The 27,877-nt window shown below is 36.1% G+C and overlaps 1 protein-coding gene across 1 annotated transcript in view; it reads left to right on the forward strand.

Annotated features, from left to right (window-relative positions):
• The window catches only part of GABRA2 (gamma-aminobutyric acid type A receptor subunit alpha2), a 65,389-nt gene that overhangs the window by 23,049 nt on the left and 14,463 nt on the right, over positions 1 to 27,877 (forward strand). Inside the window, exons 3-7 of the mRNA XM_039699021.1 lie at positions 2,890 to 2,957; positions 16,448 to 16,668; positions 18,961 to 19,043; positions 21,932 to 22,075; positions 22,881 to 23,033. Coding sequence (XP_039554955.1) covers positions 2,890 to 2,957; positions 16,448 to 16,668; positions 18,961 to 19,043; positions 21,932 to 22,075; positions 22,881 to 23,033 — 669 coding nt within the window. The remainder of the gene's footprint in view (positions 1 to 2,889; positions 2,958 to 16,447; positions 16,669 to 18,960; positions 19,044 to 21,931; positions 22,076 to 22,880; positions 23,034 to 27,877) is intronic.

Consider the following 27,877-nt stretch of genomic DNA (forward strand, 5'->3'; position numbering starts at 1 on the left):
ACAAGCTAGATTGTTATGCAAACACATGTTGCATGAACATCTTTTAGCTGAGTATATTCCTTGGCTTTTCCACAAGAACTGATGATCCAGAATGGTTTGAATCTCTGGTGGGCTAAGTACGATGACTGGTGCTGTTCTTGACAGAATATGAGTTATAAAAAGCCTGTGACTGTGACGCCTGCTGGATGAATTTTGATTAGAGAGCCCATTTGAAACTGTGCTTTGTGCTTCTGAATTGTTTGTTTCATAAGCATATACTCCTTCAAAGCAATAGCTACAATATCTGTTGTATAAAAAAAAAAGGATGATGTATTTTTTGTTTTTGTAGAGGTTGATTTTGAACCCTCAAGTTTAAATTTTTAATTTAGAGGAGTCTTTATTTTAGCACTATGTAAAGTAACAAGGAAGAAACAAACACAAGATTCAGGCTGCTAACACAAATAGTAACAGGAGTAATTCAAGATTTATTACATTTCTTTTGTATTTAAAGACTTGTTTTCTTGAAGGTAAGGTATGAATAGAAACTTCTTAACTATGCAGAATTTGGAAAATAAGAGGCAAAAATATAAAAAACTGCCATTTCCTCCTTAGTTTACTTTTTCTTAACACAAACCAACAGGGGGAATCGATAGACTGTTCTAATAGCATAAGTTGTGGTCAATATGTTTTTTTTCTCCTTTCTGTCTTCTCTGCTCATTTCTGATGGAAAAATAGATCCAGAAGAGTTTAGAAATCATGTAACAGAATGTGGGATTTTTAAAAAAAATTAAATCTTGGAATGCAAGGCAAGCTTGAAGATTCCATGTCCTATAGTTTATTCTATGCAAATATTAAAATCATTCCTCTGTGTCAAATAATAAATCACATACAAATAACTGGCAACAACAGAGTCAGGTTATAAGAGGACCATGTTTCCAAGCATTTGGTGCAGGTAAAGATTTGCCATGTGACTATTTTTGCCTGTAGTAGGGTTCTTTCAAGTTATACAAGTATATTTGAATTTAGCCTTGATACTGTACTGTTGGAATACTTGATTGTCAGTCGTATTTTTGTAACACCAGTGCTTCTCATGGAATTATAATTAATATTTTGTATTACCATCACAGTACAGGCCAAATTCCACAATTAGTCCCTGCAGCTCCATTTTACCTCCTGAAGAGCAGTTCTCTTGTCACTCTCCCATTTCATTTTGGTCTGTGCCAGGTAACCATTTGGAGATAATAATATTTTTTGTTTCTGGAGACTCTCCCACAGGCAGCATGAAGTCTCTAGTCGTCTGAAATGTACTTGTGGCTTTTGTAGGATCCTTCAGCCATACTTGTACTTTATCCTTGTTGAATAGCAAGAGCAGTGCAGACTCAGCACCTTTTCTGTCCACTGACTTAAAATTTGTTTGTTAGATGTTTGGAGTAGAAATCTACTCAGCTTGTGTAAGGATGCTTCATAAGGAATTCCAGAAGTCTCTAACATACAAATAAACATATCTCAGGACATGCAGAGGAATTTTAGGAGTCAGTCTTTATTTATTTCCTTAAAAAGCAGACATAATCCTGGGAAAAATACTCTTTTTGGTAGGAAGGTCTTTTTGAAGTCCCATATTCTAGCATTTGGCTGAAAAAAGAAGTTTCCTTATAGATGAGAATATTCCTCGCCCATGCTGCACAAATTGTCTGAAATCACTGTATCTTTGCAGCTACATCCCTTTGAAAATGCTCTGCTCCCCATTCAGCTGCTCATGGAGCAGTCCTGGCCTTTTCTTGGTGGCTGGTAGAGACTCTGCTGTCATGAGTGAGCACCACTGGTTTCTCCCAGTAAGAAGCAGGGATTATACTGTTGGCCTCGATATAATTAGAAGTAAAATTTTCTTCTATCATGTATTTGTTAAAAGGCAGCTTTCAGGAAAACAGAAACTATTAGCTACCCACATTTAATAATTATTAACTATGGAAATATAATCATAATATAACTTCAGGATCACTTAAACAACAGGAAGTTGCATTATTTTTGGGCATGGGAAATTTTGCCATGAGTTAAATTGCACCTAGTTATATTCAAATTTTTATTTTCCAATCAGCAGCTGGCTTTAAGGCAGAGAGTTCCTTGTGCTGACTGTCTAGAATGCAGACTGTGGTTGGCAACTGCTGTTAAGAAATTTCCTTTCCATACTACCCCTCTTAGTGAATATCATTCTATTTTGAGCCTAATTGAAAACTGAAGACAGAAAACTAAGCAGTTATTTTTCCCTGCAGTACAATATCTAATATTCTGATTTCATGGCTGTCTGACTGCAATGATGGGGAAGGACATTTTCTCAAAGTGTTCACAGTACCACAGTAATGTATCAGGAGCATTGCATATCAAGGAAAGGAACTGTTATGTTAAAATATGTGCCACTTAAAAACACACCCAACGGAAAAGTAGGATGCTGTTCGGTTACATTAGGTACAGTCAATAATTGCCTTTTCTAGTCTGTTTCTTTGAAAAAGCTATTAAGAATGTAGAAAACAGTCTTCAACTAAAAAGGCTTTACTAGGAGAAATCTGCAATAACAGAGGTAACACCTCTGCAACAGAGGAATTTTGTGTTCAGAACTCTCCTTCCACGATTCTCTGGTTATTTTTGCTGGTAGAGAAAGGGGATATATGTGTGTAGCTGCTGGTGATTGTATAGCTGAACAAACTTAAACAAACTACTCTGTGGGACAAATGCTTGTTTGTTAACCTCTGTGTTAAGTGGGAGAGAAACCCCAGTATTTACAACAGGACATTGGTGAGGGGTAGTAAACAAGGAGAGACACCTGTTCAAAATGTCCCATAATCTTGCATAGAGAGTTATAAAAAGTACTACAAATTTAAAATGTTTGCTTGTCTTTTTTTCTTTTTATATCAGATAGTATTACTGAAGTCTTCACTAACATCTATGTGACCAGTTTTGGACCTGTGTCAGATACTGATATGGTGAGTTCCTGAATCTTTTGCATATACGGGTAGATGGTGTAAGATATATATAAACTTCCTTTAAACCTGTATTGTTTTACTTATTGTGGATGAATTTGAAACAATTTCACTGAAATCAGAACATTCCAAACCCCATGTAGTTTGAAATTTGGAAATTGTTTAATGGACTTTACATGATAAATGTGCTTATGTTAGCTGTTTAGTTTAGACCAGTAAATCTTCTGATTTTCCCACTGACTATACTTTGCTTCATGTTCTGGAGTAATCTTGAGATGGATGAACTGGGTTCCTCCCACATGAAAGTCTGGAGTGAAAGGAGCACTCTTAATATTGGCAATAGACTGAGGGACCTGATGAGAGACAAATCTAAATTAAACTTCTTGAAAGACAAGTTGGAAGCTGGGTCATCAACTTGATTGTGGGGTTTTACAGGTCTGTCCTTGATAATTTGTATTGTTTAGTAGGCATTTAAAGGGGTCAGTGACATTATAAAAGAAAGAAACTTTCAGAATATTGCTCTGGATTATAAGGAATTGTTTGTAGAAATTGTCTGGTTAGAAAGATCTGATGGATATAGTTCTCTAAAAGGAAAGGGAAGAACAATCTCAAACTTACTTTACCTGTTGTGCTCCTGTTCACTTGCCTGGTTTAATTGACTGGGGAATGTGTAGGAGAGAACAAAATTCTCAGAAGAGTCAACAAGAAAATTTTACTTGCAAAATGTAGAATGTTAAGATAGAGTAAGATACATGACATATGTTAAAATAACATCCAGGTAAAGTAAGTACTTCACAAACTTTAATTTAGCAAACTTAAACTTAGCCAACCTTAACAAATCCAGACACAAGGCACTTACTAGGGCATTGACAGGAATTTTTTAGTCTGGCTGACAATGCACTTTGAGAAAAAAGGGAGAAAGAAAGAGTAGGAAAGGATAAGAGCAGAATGATACCACCATCCGTGGATTTAGTAACAAGACTCAATTGTTGCAATTTTGATGTCCTTTGGTCTAATTGGTATCTTGATCCATAGGGAGTGGGGGAAACCCACAAAACACAAATTCCAGAGGGTTGATATATGTTTAGCTTTAGATGGAATTTCCAGGCACCTTCCCTGGGCTGGGGAGTTTTATGCTGTCTTTTGCAGCACCTTGGATCTGTTGCAATGCTGTGGATCCTGTGCAGTCCTCTGGTGGAAGACCCCAGAAATTATTCTGGGAGTATTTTGGGGGTCTTTGATGGTTTATGACACCTTCTAAGACACGACAACTGCCTCTCAGTGCAGTTGAACCCCTTATGCCCCATCAGAAGGGAAGAACATCTTCAGGCCTGTGCGTGAATGTCCCAGTATGTCCCCCAGGTGGGGAGGAGTTTTACAGCTGAGCCACTTGTGTAAGGAAGGACATCAGCACGATAAAAAGTATTAATCCACCTCACAGGATCTGCTTCTTTTTGGCTTCTTTCCTCATCTGTCTCAAACCCCAGCTTTTTGCTAAGCAAAGGCCGCTTTGTCACGTCATCCCCTGGTGCTCACACCCTCTGCACCTGGGCTGTTACTGTGCTCATCCTCAGCAAAGCACCTGCTGCTTTTGCAAATGGCTGATTCTTTGAGCCATTAGCCATTAACATCTCAGTCTCTCCACCACCCTTGCCAATCCTGCAAGAAATTATTTTTGAAGTGTTTCAAATATTCTTTATTATGTATGAGACGTATTAAATACTGCCTTGGTGTATCTGTAGGTATTAAAAATTAATATTTTTTTTAAAAAAATCAGACATTTCTTTTTCTATGAAAAAAATCAGGTTATGCATCATACAAAACAGGGAACATTATGATGTTGTGAACAAGTGTATGAAGCTAAATTTTTCACGGTACATTGAACATTTAAAAAGTTGTTTGCTTACTGACTACCATGTAATCAGAGCTTTGGAAAATATATTCTGGTGGGGTTTTGTGGGTTTTTTTGTGTGGGATAGTTTCAGTTTTCAAGCTCTGTTTTGAAAGTTATGAATACACGAGTAAGTCTTCACAGGAAAGGCCATGAAAGTCCATTTCACAAGAGAAATAGACTTTTGTTTTTGTTACTGTACATGTTGCTGATTCTCCTGAAGGTGCTTTTTTCTAATGATTTTAGGTTTATGAAATCATTCTTAATTTGTTAATAATTTTGTAAAAAAAGTATCCACAGCTGTATACAAAGATAATATGAACATCTTGACCTTGTTGGTCTAGTATCTGATGACTTTAGAGTGGAGAAGTCTTGCATTTATGGTAGTCCTGTGTAACAGGGAGATGATATTAATCACCTTTTAAAGATGAGTACTGAGGCACAAGGAGGCTTACCCAAGGATGTGCAAGTCATCTGTGCTTAAATGGAAAAATAATGAAAAGCTCCCAGAGCCTATTCCCTCCCTCCCAACACACTTCTGACATCAGTGGATAAATGTATGGAGAACTCTGCGTGTCTGCTTGCATAGACATACAGACAGTGCACAGATCTATGCAGAGGTGTTAATCAAAGCAGAGTGCAGTGCATCAGAATGCCAGCTGTTACTCTAATGGGTAGGTTTGTTTGCAGATAAGTAGATAGATAAGTAAGAGCAGTTTAATTCTTATTACTACAAGCTTCAGGGTTAATTTAGCTTGTTCTGTTGATAATTATAAAATAATTTTGAAACGTATGAGCAGTCAATGAGAAAATTCCAACATGTGAGTTTTGAAATAATAGCTTCCAAACCATCGCATATTCTGTCGAACATGAAGGTGACATTAGAGTTTTAACCATGAGTACTTTTTCATTTAGGAGCTGCATGACTGAATCAATAATTTAAACTAGTATACAGAGGATTCATTGATATTTTCTTCTGTAAATGTGGGAAACTCTGGGATATTATATTTTTTTAATTTCTTCCTTAAAAGGCTTTATTGGAAGAATAATTTTGACTCTTGCCCATGTCTTCTAGAATTTTTAGAGGATCCCAAGCTCAGATTTTTTCAGGAAGGTTGAGTCCCATCTCCTGAACTCCACTGCTGGTACAATGTAAATGGTGAGGTCCTCAGTCACATGAGGTATTTAGGCTGAACACTGCTGTTGCCCAAAACTCTTCTGATTATTGCTGCACTTGGATTCCTTCCACTGGGGTTTCTTATAGTGATAAAATCATCAGGTGTGTGACTGCACCCCTTTGCATGATCAATTTTGCAGTTTGTTTTTTCCTCCTTGGTTAGTATATTGTGAAGCATAATGGTACTTAGAAGAAGAAGGGTGCTTTTGAAAACAGGAGGGAGACTCACTGACATGGGGGTTGTTTAATATGTGTTTACAATATGGAAGAAGGAAGTGGCACACAGGCAGTGATGGGTGGATTGGAGCTAAGAACACAGCTCTCACATAGTGTTGATACAGAAAGTTAATAAAATTTAATTCTAACCTTTGTTGTTGAATTACTATGAATTTGTGAGGTTTCTGTTTTCCTCACTAGCTGTTCCCATTAATGGTAATATGGTATGATGTTCAATCTGTTACTCAGTCCTTGTTCATTCTGGGTTTTCATTCATATTTGCTGTATTTTTCCAGTATCCAGTATTTTTGCCAAAAAAATATCATTATTTCCAGGGGAATTTGATTGATTTTAAGCCAGCTGAAGTTGCTCTTGATAAATTCAGGAAGTGGAAGCTGAGGCTGAGATTTTTCTCCAAATGTGTTAAGAGTGAAAAACATTTGGTCCTTATAGTGGATTAACATTTTGACTAAGTTCAAAAGATGCTACTCTCTGTTCTGACCAGAATAGTCAGCTACCAAATGTGTTCTCTCTTGGCCAGGAGTCAGTTGCAAACTGTGCTTCAAATGAACAAAAATATTTAGGTATCTATATCATTTGTGTCAAAGAAAAGCTATTGTATGTCAACCACTCTATTTAATGTCAACTATGCAGTGCCAATGTATAAGGATTTTCAACTTCCTTTTGCAAACTAGTAAGAATCAAGGACAGCAAAGAAAAACATGGATTTAAACTGATTTTACTTGCACTCTTCTGTCTTTTTGAGCTGTTCTTTCTCAGAAATGTTCAAGTTCAGTATTGTGATGCTATGCCTTATAGGCTTCCAACCCAATCAGTGATAAAAATTGATTTTGACATTAGCCCGAGAGAAGAAAAGCTGCATTATTTAGAAAAACAAACAAATGAAAAATTGGACAGAACAACTGAAAAACAAAGCATCTCTTAATTTTCTGAAGAGTTATAGGACTAAATTATTGTTACAGAGGCTAATTAAAGCATTTATCATGAAATTAAAATGTTTAATTTTGAAAATTCAGAGGTAAGGGATGAACTTGGTTGGACTATAATTTGTAGGATAATTTGACTGATTTTAAGCCAGCTGAAGTTGCTGTTGATAAATTCAGGAAGTGGAAGCTGAGGCTGAGATTTTTCTCCAAATGTGTTAAGAGTCAAAAACATTTGGTCCTTATAGTGGATTAACATTTTGACTAAGTTCAAAAGATGCTACTCTCTGTTCTGACCAGAATAGTCAGCTACCAAATGTGTTCTCTCTTGGCCAGGAGTCAGTTGCAAACTGTGCTTCAAATGAACAAAAATATTTAGGTATCTATATCATTTGTGTCAAAGAAAAGCTATTGTATGTCAACCACTCTATTTAATGTCAACTATGCAGTGCCAATGTATAAGGATTTTCAACTTCCTTTTGCAAACTAGTAAGAATCAAGGACAGCAAAGAAAAACATGGATTTAAACTGATTTTACTTGCACTCTTCTGTCTTTTTGAGCTGTTCTTTCTCAGAAATGTTCAAGTTCAGTATTGTGATGCTATGCCTTATAGGCTTCCAACCCAATCAGTGATAAAAATTGATTTTGACATTAGCCCGAGAGAAGAAAAGCTGCATTATTTAGAAAAACAAACAAATGAAAAATTGGACAGAACAACTGAAAAACAAAGCATCTCTTAATTTTCTGAAGAGTTATAGGACTAAATTATTGTTACAGAGGCTAATTAAAGCATTTATCATGAAATTAAAATGTTTAATTTTGAAAATTCAGAGGTAAGGGATGAACTTGGTTGGACTATAATTTGTAGGATATAAAAGGATTGAACATTAAACCTGATTATTTATCTGTTTTTAAAAATTAATTATTTGAAATCTGGGAGACTGCACCCTCATTATAAATCTACATGCTGCTAACTTGAATTTCATCACTGAAAGCAATGTATTTTTACCTCTTTTTCTCAGACTTGATGTCTTTCCAGGCTCTCCTGATACTTTGGCTCCTAAAATTTCCCCCATAACCATAAACAAATTAAGTCCTGATGTCCACAATTGAAAAAAAAATAATAATAAAAAAAAAAATATATATAAATGATATCTATTTACTCCTTAAGCAACAGTTATTTTATGTAAGACAGATTATGCAGGTACTGAGACCCTTTATATAAGGTCTGCTGTGAAGAAAGAGTTGCCAAGACTTAGCAAATTTTTGCCTCAGAACAGTCTTTCTGATTGTTGTTGGGAGCAGTCTTTCCTGCTTTCCTCCAACACACGATTAGTAGGTGGCAGGACTTGAATCAGTTTAGCTTGACTATTAAAACTAAGAAGCCTTCTGAAACTTTTGTATTTCATCTTGCAGTCTTAGATTTTCATTGTTCTTGGGAAGTTTTGTTTACTGTGGTTGCACCTTTGTTCCCAAGTCACTTGTAAACAACAGATTTTCTTAATTTCTTGATGATAGAATTCCCATTTTTCACTTAGAATTCAAGGAACAGGAACATTTCTCTGTAGAGATCACCATACACAGCTAGTTCATCACTACACACATTTCCATCTCATCAGTTTTCAACTGAAATGGCAATAAGTGTTTCTGATTTTTCAAATACATTCAGAATAGAAATTCTCAGTGAAGACTGAAAGTCAAATACAGACATAATCAGAAGGATTGTTACAGCATTCATCACTACAATTGAGGATGGTTCTTTAGAGCTAGTGAATGAACTTGGAACCCTGTTTCCTTTTTCAGTTTGTATTTCACATTTTGTTTGGGGATGTTTTTTGTATGCAACTTATTTTTTAGCTTTGTTTCAGAGTCTAATTATTAGGTAGAATTTCTTAACTTAAGAGAAGCTTTACAGAGCTGGTATGATATGTAAGTCTGGACAGGATAAGGGAATGCATCAAGATGATTTAATTTTCGGAAAGATTAAAAAAAAAGTACTGCAATTACTTTTATGTAGTTACTATTTGAGCTCAGTAAGAGAAGACTAAAGAGTAAAAGAAATAAAAATACATTTTGAATTTTTTTGGAGAATTGGGGAACATCTAGGTTGTGTTTTTATAATTGATATATTTCTGAAAAGTCAATATATTGTGGGCTCAGGTCATTGCCTTTGCAAGTTAAATCCATACATTGAAATTTTGATGAGAATATCTCAGATGATCTCTTGCAGAGTTTCTATCCTTTCATTCTGTTGGGAAGGCTTTTTTCTCTGTGCATCCTGCCAAGGGAATCAGTATTGGAGATTGATTTGTCAGAGGCAGTGTCCAAGCCTGTCATTGCCGTTAGCTCGCTCTGTACCTTTGTTTGGATTCCTGTTCCTGGCACCAGGCATCCACTCTGTTTCAGGGTTACTCTTTCTCCATGTCTGAATAAAGAAGGGATAATGACAAGTGTTTTTATTTTCAGTGACAGCAGAAGAACGTCCTCTAGTCTCTTTTCTAAGTAATCCCTATTTGTGTCTTCTACAGAACTCTCTTATCTGTCCTTGATGCTTCTTTTAGACTCAGAGTTCACTCTACATCAGGTATATGGAAAAAAAGAGAGAGAAAATTATTCAGAGAAGGTCCTTTTCATAAATGAATATGAGTAGAAAGACATTCTCTTCCCTAGACACTATTGTTCAAACTGGTTGAACACATTCTTTCCAGATTTTTTTAATACTTCATGTTTTGATTAAATGCTTAGATAAAAATAACTGAAGTTGACGGATTAGGCAGAAATAAAAGGCTTGAAATGAGTTCTTCAAATAGAGAAAAATTGTGCTGCAATTCCCTAGAAATATTCCACATATTCTTGATAGTATGAAAGGGCATAGGTATCTGGCAGACATTTCTTATGTATTTAAAAACGAATACATGTTCCTTTGAAATGTAGTGATGGGATTGTGTTTCAGTTTTTAACAGGGCTGTTAAGGGTTTTGATAAAAACTAACCAACAGGGCAGTTTCAAACCACAGTCCTCATTCATCAGGATATTTTCAAGGTTTCTAGTCACTAGTGTGTAAGATCCACACTCTGAAGGACCTGAAGGGAATTTCTGTCTGTCTGCTGTTTCCTTCTATGTTCTGTGTTGTGTACACATCAGGAGGTAGGTTTTGGAGAAGAGGAAATGGACTCAGTTTATTTCTCTGTGAGGTTTGATGTTGATTGAGAAGTGCTTGTACAGAGCCTGAGCAGTCAGTGCTTATGGTTGGAGCATTGAGGGGGTTTGGAGGAGAATCCTTTCAGCCCTCATATTGTATGACAACTGCTTGTTTTTAGAGAAGAGAAAAGTAGAAAGTGAGATGGATTGTTTGTCCAGTCTGGTAGGTGGGCCTAGGCAAAGCAAGCAGTGCAGTGATGAAGTAGCTTATGCAGACTGCTGTAGTGTGTTAGTCCTTCTGTGTGCCATCTGCACATCCATGCATGGATCTGCCCACAGAGACAACCACCAAGACAACCAACTAGTGATGTGATCCTCCTACTGGAAAGCTAATTTCAGCACTCACTGAAAATATCTAGTGTGCAGGTTTAATAAATTGAATAGCAGAAGTTGCATCAAAAAATTACACTTGTCACGCCAATGAATATCAGGTTATGGTAAGAGTGCACATAATGAGCAGATTGTTTTTCTTTGACAAATTACATTTTTTTGAATCTTCTGTCTAAAGTCCTTCTTGGTTTTCTTGAAAGTAATTTTGATGCTTAGATACATATCAATCATCTTAGTATTCTACTGCACCAGTTACATACTAAGATTGTGAGTTTTTAAGCAAATCCAAACGAAAAATTACACATTTCCTTAAGGTAGATATGAAAACAAGAATGTATGTCTTAAGAATTAAAATTAAGAAATTATACTGATGTAAAAATAAATATTAATATGCAGTCCCTATATTAGCTAGGTGACATTTAGGTCCATGAATCTGAACTGTCTCATCAGTGTAGCAACCACAGTATTTCTAACTGTTCTAAGGACTCAGCGAAAAGCTGTATGTGCCATTTCCCTTTTGTTTGCTTTTTTTTTTTTAATTTGTGTTTTAAACGTTTTATATTTTACAGTATTTAAAATTTATTTTTTTGGTTTTATATATATATGTCCATTAAGGGCTTTAAGAGTGTTCAGGACAAAGACAAATATACTAAGTGACTCAGAGAAATCTTTACAATTAGGGAATGAGGAACTCTGGCTTGAACTATTCATTAAACAAAATGCTGTGTTCCAGAAGGTAATTAATAAAATGTTCCATCTGCTTCAGGACAATGCTGCTTGCTAATGGACACCTACAATTTTTGAGATATTTGGAACATGTCCATCTTTACTCCAGATGCTAAAACTGCCAAAATCTGCCAACCATTATTGGAAAGGATAAGAGTACATTTTTTGTTGTTTGAACTTTTTTCCCATAAAAATCTGGCCTTAGCAACAAAAAAACCCCCAACAAACAAACAAACAAAAAAACCCCAAAAAACCTCAAAAAACAACCAACCAAGAAACACACCAACCCCCCCCCCCCCAAAAAAAAAAAAACAAAAAAAACCTCCATACAAATCTGGCCTTAGCAACAAAAAAAACCCCAACAAACAAACAAACAAAAAACCCCAAAAAACCCTCAAAAAACAACCAACCAAAAAACACACCAAACCCCCCCCAAAAAAAAAAAAAAACAACCAAAAAAACCTCTCGCGTAGGGGGGAGGGATTGCCTATACTCAAGTTAGTTAAAGCCTCTGCCAGAGACACTAACATCTTTTTTATGGTGCATAGTGTTATGCACAACAACTGCATATTAAAAGAGGAATAAAATTTCCTTGCAATTTTATTCTTCATTGAACTGGCAGAGGGTCAAGTGCTTCTTAAAACTGTAGCAAGAATCTCATTGCCTGTACCTAAAATTTCATGTAAGGTAGTAGAACACATATTTGAAAGATTATGTTTAATTGTACTGCATTAGAGTCTGGCTGTATAAGCACCATTTTAGATACAACACAGTAGGAAGCCCTTTCTTGTCTAGAAATTATCACAGGAGTCCTCTGAAGACCTGGAAATGTTCTCCTGTGATTTTGTGGAGATACTGCACTATATACTGCAGAGTGGATAGGTCATGTCCAGAGAGAAAAGATGTTTTTCACAGGAGAATATTTGCAGAATGAATGAAATTAGTGTCAGGTATTAATCTGAGGTTTTTTTCTGGAGTCCAGATTTGCCTTTGTCATGGACACTAGTCTTGACTGAAAAGTAAACATTACACAGCATTTACCACAAAGTGGTATATATCTAATATATTGAATAGGAATTAGTCTCAAAATCTTTATGTAGCAGCTTTTTGTAGCTGCCTTTTTATCATATTGATTATATCCAATGCACTTCAATACCTTCCTGTTTTTTCATTTTTTAATATGGGAAACATCAGTAGGGATATTCATGATCATAAAAATAATAGATTTGGGACAGAAAGGAACACAGGATCAGTGAATATAGCACTGGGATGCAAAGGCAGGGTTTGTATTTTGCTTTAAATCATAATTTTAAATGGACAGTAACAAAATTAAGATCCTAATACTTCCATTGAAAAAAAAAATGCAAAGAAGTCTGTAGAAAGATAAGTTATTTAAGAACTATGTGAAATTTTACTACTATTGGTAAATAGAAACAGAAGGTGTTTGTCATCATTCGCACCAAACCTTGGTTTATTCCCTGTTTCCATTTTTTAAATGAGATGTTCTGAAATAAAGGTCTCCAGCACAGTCCGGATGGTGTTACAAACCACCCTAAAGGTGAGGGTAATTCAAGCTCTTATTAATTGATCCTGGGAGCAGATTAGGGTGAAACAACACAGAATGACCAGTGTTTATATATACATACATACATACATACATACATACATACATACATACATGTTTATATATTTACATATTATTCATATATTTATATTTATATTTATATTTATATTTATATTTATATTTATATTTATATTATTATATGAGTTAATTTTGGAAAATTTTGGTTGCAATGGTAAGGGGGTATGTAGCCATTTTGGTTATTAGTATCAATAGCAATATAGCAGTACAAAAGCATAAAAATAACACTGAAGAAAATTTGTAAGGAAATGAGAGAAGGAAAGGAGAATAGAAAGATATCACCACACATGGATTCAAGAAGACTTGATGTAATTTCAGTGTTTGTTAGTCAAAGTGGTGGTCATAGTTTTGATCTGCCAGGTGTGGGGGAAGCCCATGAGAAATGGAGTTAATATGTATGTTAGTATTAATGATGGGTTAATATATGTTCAAATTTACAGTGGGAGTGCCCAGACACCTCTCCTGGGGAGGGCAGCTTTACACTGTCTTTTGCAATACCATGGATGTGTTTCAGCTGTGGATCGAGTGCAGTCCTCAGGTGGAAGATCCCAGAAATGAGCCTGGCAGCTATGGTCTCCCCCTGCCAGACCCAGCCAGGGCTTATTTACAGCACATCTGTGGAGCTGGCTTCTCTTGGATACATTGCTTCAGCCTTGTTTACTTCTCCTTAGACCTGAGATAATGGGACAATAGTAGCGTCTTTATCTTATCTCAAGTTCCCTTCTGGAAGCTTAACTTACTGTCCAAATTTCCAGGAATTCACAGGGGTGGGAGAGGGAGAGAGGGGACTTCTGTGGTCTCAGATGAGCAGTTGCTTCTTTATACAGTTTGCCATAGTGGGCAAGTCCTTTTGTGATTATCTTAACAGTGTTTGAGCCATTAACCATTACCTGTGCATCAGTCAGAGATTTCCCAGTAGGATCTCTCAAGGCTGCAGCTCATTCTGCTTCTCATTCTTTCCCACTCATTCTACTTCCTTAGCTGTTGCCATGCAGCAGATGCGGGTTTTTGTGAAATGTTGCTGTTTTGATTTAGTGGTATTTCATGCCTCTTTTTTCCCTATTTTATTTCTTTTGTAATTCTTTTTATGTATGTTGAAAGACAGTGAAAAAGTGGGATCTTTGAAGTTCTTTATTGATAGAAACATTGCAAAAAGGTTCAAATTTATATTCTAATCATTTATGCGCAGAGGTGTTTGTCAAAAGAACCTGTAGGACATATCACTCACTCCTGTTGAATTTCAGTGGAATTTCAGTCTTAATCCCTTCAGGCTCTTCTTCCCAATTCTTCATACCTCAAACATCAGTCTTAACATAAAAATGATTTATTGGTAGTGCCCCTCAGATGAAAACTACAAGGAGGCTCTTAGGGCAATTTTCCTTTAATTACCTGGTATTTCTATCCATATTTCATATACTCGCCTGCTGCTCCTGATCCTCCATGGTATTATGCATTTTGTCACTTTCCCTGGTCTGCAACTGAACCGATAGGTAACTTGTTATTTGTAAATGGGATTTTAAGTCACATGATCTCTAACAAATAAAACAACATATAAATCAGCAAATAAAAAAGGACAATTAAATGTGATCTATCATAGAGAAGTGAGCAAACCACTTGTTATGAGGCAATGTCTCTAGCAGTGATGAGGTACTGAACAAAATCAAGTATAATATCAAAGAAATGCATGTTTTACAGGTTGATAGTTTTGTATTAGAGAGATATATTTATTAAAATATTATTAGAGAAAATAGAAAAAGGGATTAAAGAAAACCAAGCAAATAAAAGTTCTGTGTACTGTCATGATAGTTTTATTTAAGATTATTTTTAAAATTTAAAACTTTAATTAGAAAAATGTCAAAATTTTATTAATGTATTACCTCTTGGTATAGCTAAAAACTGAGCTTCTGGTTTTTGTCAGATTAGTTTATAAGTACCCATAATTTCCAAAATATCTCTTTGCATTTGTCGCCATTCATAAAGAGAACTGCTTTCTCTCCTGTCAGGCTCCTTCACATAATAAAATTCTCTTTCCTTTATTCCTCATTCTCTCCTTAGCCTCTGGCCCTGACCTGGAAAAGGCCCTCACAGCTCTTTGGCTCTCAGACCAAAGGAGCTGAAGAGAGCTGTCACCTGTCTCTGTATAGTCAGCACTCCTTTTGTATTGCTGTATGATTGATGGAGAAGAACCTTAAGCCTTGTTAATCGGCACACAAGGGAGCCAGCAGAAAATGATAGAGGCTGATAAGTTCCTTGAAGTCACTTTTATATTGAAATCCCTTGAAAATTTTATATTGGTTAAATTTTATCAGGCCTTGTCCGTTCAAAGTAATTTACTTGAAAATGGTCTATGCAGAGCAATTGCAGTAGTACAGACTGTTGCAGCATACTAATATTTTGAAGTCATGAGACCACATTTTGTACCTGTCCAACAAAACAAAATTGCACCAAGGTAGCATTTTCCAATACGCCAAATACAGTTTACTTCCAACATAGTTTTTAAGCTCTCCCATATCCAATTTATATGCTGTGCTGACAGAAGCAAAACACTAAATCCATTTACAGTTCCATTTTGAAGATAGCTGATGAATTCACATTATCAATGTTTAATCAGTTTTTTGTTTGTTTGTGTTGTGGTTTAACCCTAGCCAGCAACCAACTAAACAGTACAAAACCCAGCAGATGGGATACCCAGCCTGTTGACGCAGGCATCTGGTCCAGGTCATCCGTCTGGTTTGGCTTGGATCCTTTTTCCCCCACTTTTCTGCCTTCCCAAGACTAGGCATCAGAGTAAGGTTCACCAGGCAGTGTGTGTCACCTGTTAATCAGCAGCTGTTGTTTCCTATCTATGTACTTTTGTTCATAAAATCCACACCACTACAGAGCCTTACATTCCTCTTTGGAAAAATCTTGTATCATTCTGCTTGTTCTGGTGTACCCCTTATGGGTTGCCTTGTTTCCTTACTCCCAGGCTCAGCCATTCTCCATGCTTTTGAAATGCTGGGTTACTCTACAGGACATAGTGAAAGAGCTATTTAATCTTGTGTATCTTTTCCTTACTTTCCTTCCATACTTTGTTTACTCTAGTTACCCAGTTCACGGGTACTTTTATATCAGATGCAGATATAAATATTGAAAGAGTTCAATATAAAAGCAACACCTAGCAATCATGAAGAAGAATGTCATACCCTTAATACAGTGACTTCCTGCTTATTATTCTCGGTACTACACAATTTTTTTATGGTGATTGTTCTCCCTTGACAATTTTGCCGAGGGAATTGTGCAAACAAAGCTTTTCTATTTTTGTTCTCAGCAAGCAGATTAGTGTTTCATTGTGTCAAAAAAAGCATATATTTATTCCATGACAGGAGTACACGATAGATGTGTTCTTCCGTCAGCGATGGAAGGATGAGAGATTAAAGTTTAAAGGCCCAATGAACATTCTTCGACTGAACAACCTAATGGCCAGCAAAATCTGGACCCCAGATACATTTTTTCACAATGGGAAGAAGTCAGTGGCTCATAACATGACAATGCCAAACAAGCTTCTACGAATCCAGGACGATGGGACACTCTTGTACACCATGAGGTATGTCTGTTCATCTCTACTCTTCTCATGCTGTTTCTTGATGTGATTTTTCCATTGAACAATTAAATGAGGTCTCAGGAGAACTCTCCTTTGTTTTACTTTTGTCTAAGCAGAAAGAAAGCTAGAAAAATGCATGCTTTGTTTCCAGTTCTGTTAAAAGCCTCTTGGCTGATAAAGAGTTAGATCAGTTTCCCTATGTGTGCCCCAGTTTTTGTAATGTATTGAAGACACTGAACACCTGAATAAAGTTATGTGAGACCTTCAGGTAGAGTTTACCAACTCTGTCTAATAATGACTAAAATAATGTAGGAGTTTAGCCTGTTACTGCAGCCATTGTACTGAATATGTGAGCCTCTAAGCAAATTTTTTATTAAGATCAGGGGAATAAAAAAACAAAGCAGGAATGAAGAGGTAATATGGTCTCAAATTCTTTTCAGCAAGAGCTAAAGGGAAAATATGTCTTACTGTGTAATTACTGTTTCTTTATATCTAATTAAAATATTTAACTTAGATTTTTTTTCCATCTGTGCATTATTTGTAGCTAAGATAAATATTTCAGCTGGTAAAATGTATTAAATTTACTTAAAAAATGGAATATAGAATACGGAAAATTATAAAAAATCACGTATACACAGATATTGGTAGCATTTTTATAAGACTGATTTCTTCTTTGGTAACTCTTTTGGCAATAATGTTACCTGTGTGAATTTTTTAAAAAATTTTACCCAAGTTTCCAGAAGCCCCTGGCTTAGTTTTTTTGATTTTCCTGGAGAATACTTAATAAATTGAAGTTGTCATGACTGTCAACTTAAAATCCCTAGCCTAAGTAAGATAGAAAAATGTGAGCTTCAAAGTTAACATGTACTCTGGTACTTTTTTCCACGCAGCCATGCCAGCACCCCTGAAACCCAGTTTTACTACACAGCTCTGAAACCCTTACACTGCTGAGTGCTGATGGGCAGACTGCTGATGATATTGGATGATGTAGTGCTTGGAGAGATTCAGGAAAGTTTGCTTGAAGTAAATTCAGGCCCCCTATATTGTATTTTTGCCTTGGCTCAAATCAGTATTTGAGAATTATCTATCTAGGATGACTGAAATTCTCTTTCTCCAGAGAGTATAATAATCACATACTATAAATTATAGGAAATACTGTTTGAAACCATTATGAAGCATAAACTGGGTCAGGTTAATTATAATTGACTAAGCATTTTTGTTGCTTGTGAGTATGTTGGTTCTCAGGGTATGAGATTAATGTGTACACTGATCTAACTGTTTTGTCTAGATTTTAAACAAATACTTTTATCATGTCTACATAAAATGATTGTGTGATTTACATCAGGGGCTCATTCATTTCTTTCCTTTGCCTTCAGCTGTTTGCTGATTCTTATCTCTTGGTGCCCCTTGAATTCAGATAAACATTCCTGGGGGGTGGAGGAGTAGAATTATGAAATATTTTTTGGTGGAAGACTGGGAGAATATGGCAGAGAATACAATGACTAAGAATCACTGGGAATACAGAAAGCTGTAACTGATGAAGAGGAAGAAAAGACATATAGAAAAATCCTCTGCCCAGAGAAGACTTAAAGGATATGAAGGAGAAACATAGGGGTTTTCCTTGGCTTCTTTTTTTTTTTTTAATTAAAAATAATGGGGAAGTCCATGAAAAGCTTTCTTCAAATTGTTTTAAATTATTTTTATTGTAGTAATCCCCTTATATGATACTGGGATATTTCACAAAAATGGGCAAAAGTGGATGTTTGTTAACATACTGTCACACTTTACATAAATGTAAATAATAATCACTAGTAACATGGAGAATGAGGAGCAGCAATCTTTTGAAAGAACACAAATATTTTTTTCTCTGTATCTTCAATTCAAACTGTAAAAAAAATTAATTTAAAAGACTGGACTAGAGTTCTTTGGCAAGTTAATTGTATTTTAGATGCTTTTTAATGAGCCTTTAAGAGCTATAGTAGCACACAAGTACCACAGAATATTATGAGAAGAAAATTATTTTTCTTAACAACCTGGCAGCACTTAATTTGTATTTTTCTTTAAGTGACCTTTGTTCATAATTTTGAGGTCAACTTTTACAGGTACTTGATAAGTAAATGCTTTTCAAAGGAACACATAAAATGGAAGAAGTAAAAGCTGATTTAAATTCTTGTTAGTTTAATCTAAAATTTCAATTCAGTCTACTAAATTGGCATGAACTCTGTTCATTTCTGTGGAACTGATTTTCTTGTCCTGCTAAATTACTTAAATGCATAGAGATTTTTTGCCTTTTAGGCTTACAGTCCAAGCTGAATGTCCAATGCACTTGGAGGACTTCCCTATGGATGCTCACTCGTGCCCACTGAAATTTGGCAGCTGTAAGTATATAATGGGAAGTAGAACCTTTGATTAGTGAATATCTAACATTTCTCAGCATAATTTTGTTTCAGTAAATTGTTACATGGGAAATGTAAACCACAAGATGGGACTTAAAAAAAAAATCTGTATCCTGACACATCAAAATCTATTTTCTGTATTCAAGTATTGTGTCTTCTAGTGTATTTTAAAGATTTAATTGCTCCAATCACAATAAACACCTGCACCTGATCGGCACTGCACTGGTCTACTTTCATTGCAGTGTGTAAATCATACTGACCAACACAGAACTGGGTGCACATAACCTGTGTAGCATTAACAAAGAGCAGATCAAGGAATTCAGTGAGTGGGTTTTTTAAATTTATCACCAAAACTTAATTTCTCTTTATTGTAAATGGTATTTTTAATGTTATTCAATGAAAGCAATAACGAATGGCTTCATTTGACAAAAAAATTTATTCTTCAGTGCATATTCATGTTACAGACAGGTGGAATTTGACCTCACTGGTATTATTTTTAAAAGCAGCATTATTTCACCTTCTTAGATTACAGGCATTGTTTTTCTTCTTGATTATATATATTTCCTGGATTTTTTACTCTAAAAGTTTTTTTTTTCTTCCTTTGGCTGCCGCCTGCATTCTCTGCTGTGCTCAGGAAAGGAAATTGGGTTTTTTGAGGAAACAAGTTAAAGCCTATAAATTCTGGCTGACTTTACAATAATTGTAGCACCCACAGAATACAAAACAGGGGATATGCTGCCATTAAGGACCTCATTAGCCACATGATGCTTGTCATAGCACTGTGCTACTGGGCACACTCTCTCCACTGTGCTCCAACATCCCTTTTCCTTGGAGTTTGTAGCAAATTAAACAAAGCCTTTGCTTCTGATGATGTTTCCACATTTGAAGGAAATCTTAGCTATGGAGATAAAAGAATAGAATGAATACTATTTGCATCATGGAGCCTTTTCCTGCCCCCTCAGTATTATATTTGTGATACATAATGCAGCCTAAATCAGCTGAGATGTTAGCCAAAATCAGCCACTGACTAATAATATTTACATATAAATGCCCAGCTAGGCATGTTGGATTTATAAGGTGTTGCAGGAAAAAAATACTCCTATATAAGACTCAAAACAATTTGAAAACTCCTGTAATAATGGAACTTATACTCAGGCCAAAAGACTGCTTTCTTCAGCAGCAGTTTTAGGTTGGAAACCCTTATTACTGGATGTATTAGACTTTGTGTGAGTCACTTCCTTTTTTGTCCTTTTGTCTTGATTGTTTGTTTTTTCTTACCAGCTTGCTCTTTTTTTCTCTGCCTATGATTTTCCAATAATCAGAGGAATTCTAAATGTGAGCAATGTGATTTTAAAAAGTGTATTTCATTTCCCTCAAAGTCACTCGTGCCTGTTGGCACATTCAGGGGACTCTTCTGTTCATTTTGAATGGCTTCACACACATTTTATTTCTTTACCTAGGACTCAATTCTAGTCAACTGTGCATTTTTCACCTTTTAGTCTGGGATAGAATTTGAATGAAGAATAGTGGTGAAAATAAGCAGGAATCCTGAGGATTTTGGTTAAGGCAAGTTTGCCAGTGGTATACATTTGTCACAGCTCTTCATATGCTGCTAATCTTACGTTGCTAGGAGGATCATCAGCGTGTATGAATGTCTCTTTTTATACATAAGAGAAAAGCCAAACAATGTATGGGAGAAGCTGTAGCTTAATAGATTGCTTTTCTTTATTCTTTTCAAAAAGTCTAGCTGACAGTGAAGAGAATGGAGACAAATCAACTATTTGCCCAATTTGCCATACTGCTGCTTTGCACTAAAGCAGAAATATTTTTTGTGTTAAGCGGGAAGGACACATGGGAAGTGTTAAAAATCTCTACTTGCTACCCACCTGCTAGATTTTGTTAGTCATGCAATTTATGGCTAGTTGCATGAAGAAGCTACTTTCTGAGCCTCTAGAGATTTCTCAAGTGAAAATGTTTGCAGACCAACAGTAATAATGCTTTACTTTTTAATTGCACTGCAGTTATGGTGTAGGATATAAAATGTACTTGTCTCAGTCAATCAAAATGAACATCCAACTTCTTCCATCAGTGGTTTACCCTTTTTCTTTCATATTCCATTTGTTAAAAGCATATTAGACTGGAAAAACTTTCAGGACATACTCTTTTTTTTTTTTTTCTTACTTACTGGAGAGGCATTAGTGCTGTTTAAAATACAGTGTTGATTTGCTTTCATACTAGTTTATTTTGAGAGACCAGACTAAATGTATGTTTGATCATGAATGTACTGAGAGAGCAGCCTGTTTAATATTGGTGTGCCCCCCAAAATAATGAACACTAGTGAGATTTAAGAGGGTAGGCAGAACAAAGTACCAGGGTGTTTTCACTGCTGGCTTCCCATATTTAAGTCTGGATTTCAACTAACAATAAAATTCTTGTGACACATCCCTGAAGTTGAGTGTGGAGACAATGGAAGGTCAGAACTATACAGGAATGAATTTTTAAAAATTTTGTGTGTTCTGAATCTTGAAAATGGTTCTTCTGTTCATCTGCCTTATCACAAATTATAGGATACATATAATATCTAATCTCTGACAAGTATTTTAACCATGTAGAAGACATGTTGTTTTTAGTTTAATAGAAAGAAATTGTAGTTAATAAGTTCACAAGTGAGTGCCCTCTTCCTGTGCTGCAATAGGCACTTAATTTACAGTAAAGCTATTTTAAATGGCCAAAGATATTTTTTTATAACATAATTTTAAATTCTTTGGGGTTTTTATTTTAAAAATAAGTGGCTCTTGTAATTCTGTGAGTTTTGATGGATGCTGTTTAATTTAAATTGTTGGCAACACATTTTACCTTGTTTCTCACAGATGCATACACAACTTCAGAAGTGACATACATTTGGACTTATAATGCTTCAGATTCAGTGCAAGTGGCACCAGATGGGTCAAGACTGAATCAGTATGATCTTTTAGGCCAAACAATTGGAAAAGAGACAGTTAAGTCAAGTACAGGTTAGTAAAAGATATTTTGAAATATTTTGGAGAAAAAGGCAGTTACTGGCTGTGAAAACTATATCCCAGGTGGTGTTACAGGCTTCTGAAAAAGAATGTTGCAAAATGTGATCTCTTAGGCATGTACTGTACAAGTAACACAAAACAGCACTTCACTGATTCTTTCGAATTGTAATTAACTGGTGATGGCATAGGTGAACTTGCCCTAAGTAACTGTTTTTTAAAATGCTATCTGGAGCTTCATGTTTAATCCTAACATTTGTAACCCAGGGTTAGGATATTTGTTAAATTTCATATTGCAAGTGACATAGATTTTGTCTAGTAAATGGTAAAGCAGACAGGTTTCAACCATGCTTCCCTTCCATCATGTTTTTGACATGAAATACTGGACTATTCTGCTAGACTCTAGACTGTTTTCCTGCACGTGCCAGGCTGTGATGGCCCCCTTGGCTGCTTTCTAACCATGATTAAATTCTCAGAGAGGTGGTGTGTGAATGCAGAGAGTTGCTTATAAGCAGAAGCCTTCAAGGCTGAAGTACTTTTCAGTGCAAACAAAACTTCCTGGAAGTTCCTTAACACTCACTGTTCCACTTTCATGGAACACAGTGGGAATAAGAAATAACTGTACACAAAATCTTTCTTATACTCAATAGGATGCTTTTTATTACAAAATATCTTAGGTACAATGTAACCCTAGAACATTTGTTTCACATGAATATAGCAAACTTTCTCTTACCAAAGAAATGGACTTTCTTAAGTTGATAACCTTTTGTTTCACTGTATTTTGTTTGTTTGTGGCACCTAGGTGAATATACAGTAATGACGGCTCATTTTCACTTGAAGAGAAAAATTGGTTATTTTGTCATTCAGACTTACCTCCCCTGTATCATGACTGTCATTCTGTCTCAAGTGTCATTCTGGCTGAACAGAGAATCTGTACCTGCCAGGACAGTCTTTGGTGAGTATACTGAGTAGCATTAGCTCTGTTTGCAGTAGCTGAAGATGCTAGAAAGTACTTCTGAAAAAGGGCTTTTTCATTCAAGTTAAAATGTTTGTAGAATGTGATATGCTTTCTAGTCCAAACAACTTTCAGCTGCAGCTCACACATCTCCTGAGAATCCCAAAGGTTTTGGAAATTAGTACATGCAAGCCAACTGTCCTCATATCCTTGACTCTTAAGAGGAAAAAGAAATCAAAGAATATAAAAAGACGATAATGTTTCTATTTAAAAACTAAATTTAGTAAACTTAGATGATTTTCTGAAATATCTTACTTACCTTGGTATTATCCAAGTATTCTGGTACTTGGTAGATAGGCAAATTTCTAAATTTATTTGTAAATTAGGCAAATTAAACTTGAATTTGTTGAATTATTTTTGTTCAAATTTCAAGCTGAAGTTCATTTAAAGAAACCCTGTTCTGGGCTTTTGGGCAACACTTTTTCGCTGATTCAAATTGGAGAGTACTGTGAGCCAGCAGACAGGTTCAGCAAGCAATAAAATGGTGTTTCTCAAAGTAAAAAACGTCTTTCTTATTTGCAAAGCAAAGTACATTTAGTTTGTTTGCTTTTAAAGAAAAAGAGATTAGCACAATAAAATTATTGGCTGAATGGAATCAGCCATCAAAAATGCTGCATAAAATTGTATGCTTAGTCATCAGTAAGCACCATGTACTCTTCAAAATATAGGCCAAACTCCAATGCATATTAAATATGATGCACAACAAAGCATTTACTGTCTCTCCTGGTAGAGAATATGCCACACAAAGCACTGTAAAAATTGCAGGTTTGAATATGAGCCTTACAGAAGTCAGATGAAATGGGTCAGTAGTTTCAGTGGGACCAGAATTCTACCATGGTTTTCTACCAGGCAGCTGTCAGTAGATTCTTTGTCTTCAAAATCTTCCGTGAATTGATCCATTTTTTATTATGAAAATGTACACTCCTGTTTTCCAGCCTTGCAATTACACTGTCAAATCCTTCTGGTATCTCTGTCTTTGCCCTTTTCTGTATCCCCTCCAATACATATAGGACAGAGTGACTGGTTTCTCCAAAAAAAATCTCACACATCTGCTCTTCCTAAAATGCACTTTCTGTTATGTGTCACTGTTAACAAGGCACTCCATCCATAACAAGGTCGTGGGATAATTCTCCTGAAATATGTCCCTTCCTGCACACCTCTTCTTTGTTCTTGATTTATTTTCTGTTTAATTTATATATTTTTTAGAAATAAGTAGTATCTGCATGGCAGCTTTGCTCTCCTGGGGTTTAGTGTAACATGGATAATGAAGTGTCCTGCTTCAGGATGTCTTGAGGGAAGTGCATAGGAGGGCCACAAGAACAGAATCACACCACTCAGTGACACCAAACCTGAAATCTCATGACTAAAAACGATGGGTTTATGGCAGACATAGCAGTTTTATGCTAGTATTTTATTCCTGCCACACAGATATGCACCCTGTATGCCACTAAGGGCTCTGTCCCCTCCAGGCACCCTTCACCCAGGGAAACAAGACACATCCAGGCTCTGCCTTTTGGAGAAACCATAGTCCCATCATGCAGCATTTGCTCCTCAGGCTTAGCCTTTTTCATTGGGTCGGGTTGGATTTTCCCTGAGGAGCTATTTCATAACATTCTTTTACACTCTAGATGAGATTGTTAGCATAAGCTGCCAATGGGCTCTCTAAGTACACAGCCTCAAGTGGATCTCCCAGGCTTTCTCCATTCCCACTGGCAGCAGTTGTCACTGGGATTTCTGATATGCTCTGGTCTCTTGCCTGAATGTGTTACAAAAATGTGCAGTTACTCAGAGTTTCATAACAAAGTTCCTCTCTAGCTCTTTAGTGGTTTTTGAGTGTACTAAAATATTCTTGTCAGTTGGAGCTGGGCTGGTACACTCGAGGTTTAATTTGGGTGATTCTTTGAAGCAGGCTCCATCCAGTGACAAAAGAAGCTCATACTGCAGTTCCATTAATGAAATGAGCTACATTCAGCAGAGAATATAAAAATTGTAGGGGGTATTCCTTTACACTTTTATTGATCATACTTAATTTTTAGTTTCTATATGGAGTAGTCACTTGTTAGATACCCGTCTTAGCATTGTATATTAAATATATCAATTTTAAAATATAACTAAACAGAAGTTATGGGTTTGACAAAGTGTTTTTGAAAATCAATGAGAAATTTATTTCAATGACCTTCTTGAGAGCTAAGGACCAACTACTGAAATACTGTTCCTTTCAATGAAACATAACTTCTAGTTATTCAAAGCACCACTTAGCATGTGTTATTTCATGGGTGAAAGAAATTACTTTTCTTTTCCCTTTTTATTCTCTTGCAATGTGGTTTCAAGTTCTAGGCTAACATTAGGGGTTGGTATAATGAGGCTTATTTTATAGTTGAGCTCTTTAATCCCTTTTCTTTATGGCATCTATTTAACATTACTCTATTGCTTCAACTTTGCTTTAAATTATTGGAAAAAGAAAGTTTCGTCATCGTTGATTAACTAAGTCTTGAATGTGTTTTCTCTAGCATATAAATCTGATTGCATTCTTAATGAAAGAGAATAAGACTGGTTCATAATGCCTTCATTTAGTGCAAGATTACAATCTGTTTCATTTAGTAATGTGTTTATTGTTATGCATTTAATGTCAACAATATTAGCAAAACTAATCTTGTGCAGCTTATTGGATTCTTGCTTATTTTTAATGGGTCATAGCACTTAGAAGCATCACATGTGTTTGAATAGCAGCATTAGATGCAGGTGACAGAAAATCAGAAATTAGTTTTCCTAGTGCTACAGTTATCTATGCTTTAACTCACATGGAGTATCAATGAGAATGATAAAATAAAGGTAGTTAGGTATATAATCTTTGTTAACTGAAGCAGGAAAGAACAAAAATTAGTCTTATTAGTTATTATATTTAAATTCACATGGCTATGTTCTTTTGTCAGTTCACTGTGATAATTTTATTGTTACTCTGAGTTCCTGTGTCGTTTTCACTTGTTTTTGATGTGGGTCCTTTCCATGGGCTGCAGTCCTTCAGGAGCAGAGTGCTCCAGCATGGATCCCCTGTGGAGCCACAGGTCCTGCTGGAAGCCTGCTCCAGCACAGGTTTTCCATGGTGTCACAGCCTCCTGCAGGCATTCAGCTCTTCTTTTGTGGGGTCCTTCTTGGGCTGGAGGTCAATCTGTGCTGCACCATGGACCTCTCAGTGGGCTGCTGGGGAAACTGCTGCTTCCCCATGGCTTTTACCACAGGCTGCAGGGGGAGCTCATCTCTGGTGCCTGGAGCGCCTCCTCCCTCTCCCTCTCCACTGACCTGGGTGTCTGCAGAGCTGTTTCTGTCACATATTCTCACTTGTCTTCTCTGGCTGCAGTTGCTTCTGCTCAGTATGATATTTTCTCCATCTTAAATATGTGATCCCAGAGGCACTGCCAGTGTTGTCCTTGGGCTTGGCCTTGCCAGCAGTGGTGGGTCCCTCTTGGAGCTGGCTGGCTTTGGATCTCTCAGGCATGGGGGAAGCTCCTGGCAGCTTCTCACAGAAGCCACCTCTTCAGCCCCCCACTACCAAAACCTTGCCATGCAAACCCAAAGCAACTTTTTAATTGTGACACTACAAAAAGAGGAACCCAAGAAAAGTTCAAATTTGTTCTCTGCTTATTTTCACATGGGAATTGAATAATAGAGACCCATCCTTTTGAACAATTCTTTAAATACAAAGTACATTTTCCCATTTCATTGAAAAAAAAAATCTCAATTGTCTTTATTCGTCTCTCCTTCTACGTGCTGCGGATTATCTTTTGTGCCTTTGGAGATATCCTGCCACTTGCACATTTCTGTTTATAATTTCTTAATTGGGAATTCCTGCTAAATGTAGGTATCATAATAGAGTGATAGGCAGTGGGTAGTGGAAAACTAGCCCTGAGTAAGAGACTGAGCTGGCTGCAAACAAACCAATATGTCTCCTCAACTTAGTTATGTGTGAAGACACTAGTTCATATTCCAGGGGTGGAATAATTGCATGCAACTTTTCCTGGAGCTGGGGTAAATAGCCATTTGCCATTTGGCTTTGGGAATAAGCTTGTCTGTTGCTCAATGGGAAATTGTGTTCCATTGCTCAGTATTGATACAGTGAAGCAGCATGGTACCGACTTCACCATATGGACACGCAGCTTACCCAGCTGACTGAATTCAACTTTTCTGGAAATAGATTTTGTTATGGTTCTTGCCTCCCAAGCTATTTAAAAAGGCTGGTTAGTGTTGTTATTTTAGTGAAAAGGGTAGACAGAGTGCTTGAGCTATTTCCTATAATCTTTTGCTCAATAGTTGTTCAGACTTACCTGCTGGTGGTGGAGCAAAATCACAGAACACTCCTTTTGTATTGCATTCCCTGCTAACACATATCCATTGAGTAAATAACAGCAAACATCATTGCGTGTAGCAAAATGCTATGATGCAATGCTTTAATATCATGCTACATACAGAATTTTGAAACTTTTGTTTGCACTTGTATCTGTTTGGTCTTGGAATGATAAAATGAGGTGGCAATCTATATCTCTGAAATGGTCAACAATCTTTTCTTTCTGCTGTTATTTGTATTTATGAATATCTTTGGGTTTTGGACCAGGTTGGGATATCTAATTACCAAAACACAATTGCAGTTGCTGTTAAAAAAATAAAACAAAATAATTTCCTAAATTTAAAAAAAAGTTTATCAATCCTTTTGTGATATGTTCTTCAATCATTACGTATAAGTAACAAATGTGGTCATAAAGTAGTCATCTTGACAGATCATAACTTTA

The sequence above is a fragment of the Passer montanus genome, unplaced genomic scaffold, assembly GCF_014805655.1.
Source record: "Passer montanus isolate IOZ18808 unplaced genomic scaffold, ASM1480565v1 scaffold13, whole genome shotgun sequence".
In the NCBI taxonomy this organism is placed as follows: domain Eukaryota; kingdom Metazoa; phylum Chordata; class Aves; order Passeriformes; family Passeridae; genus Passer; species Passer montanus.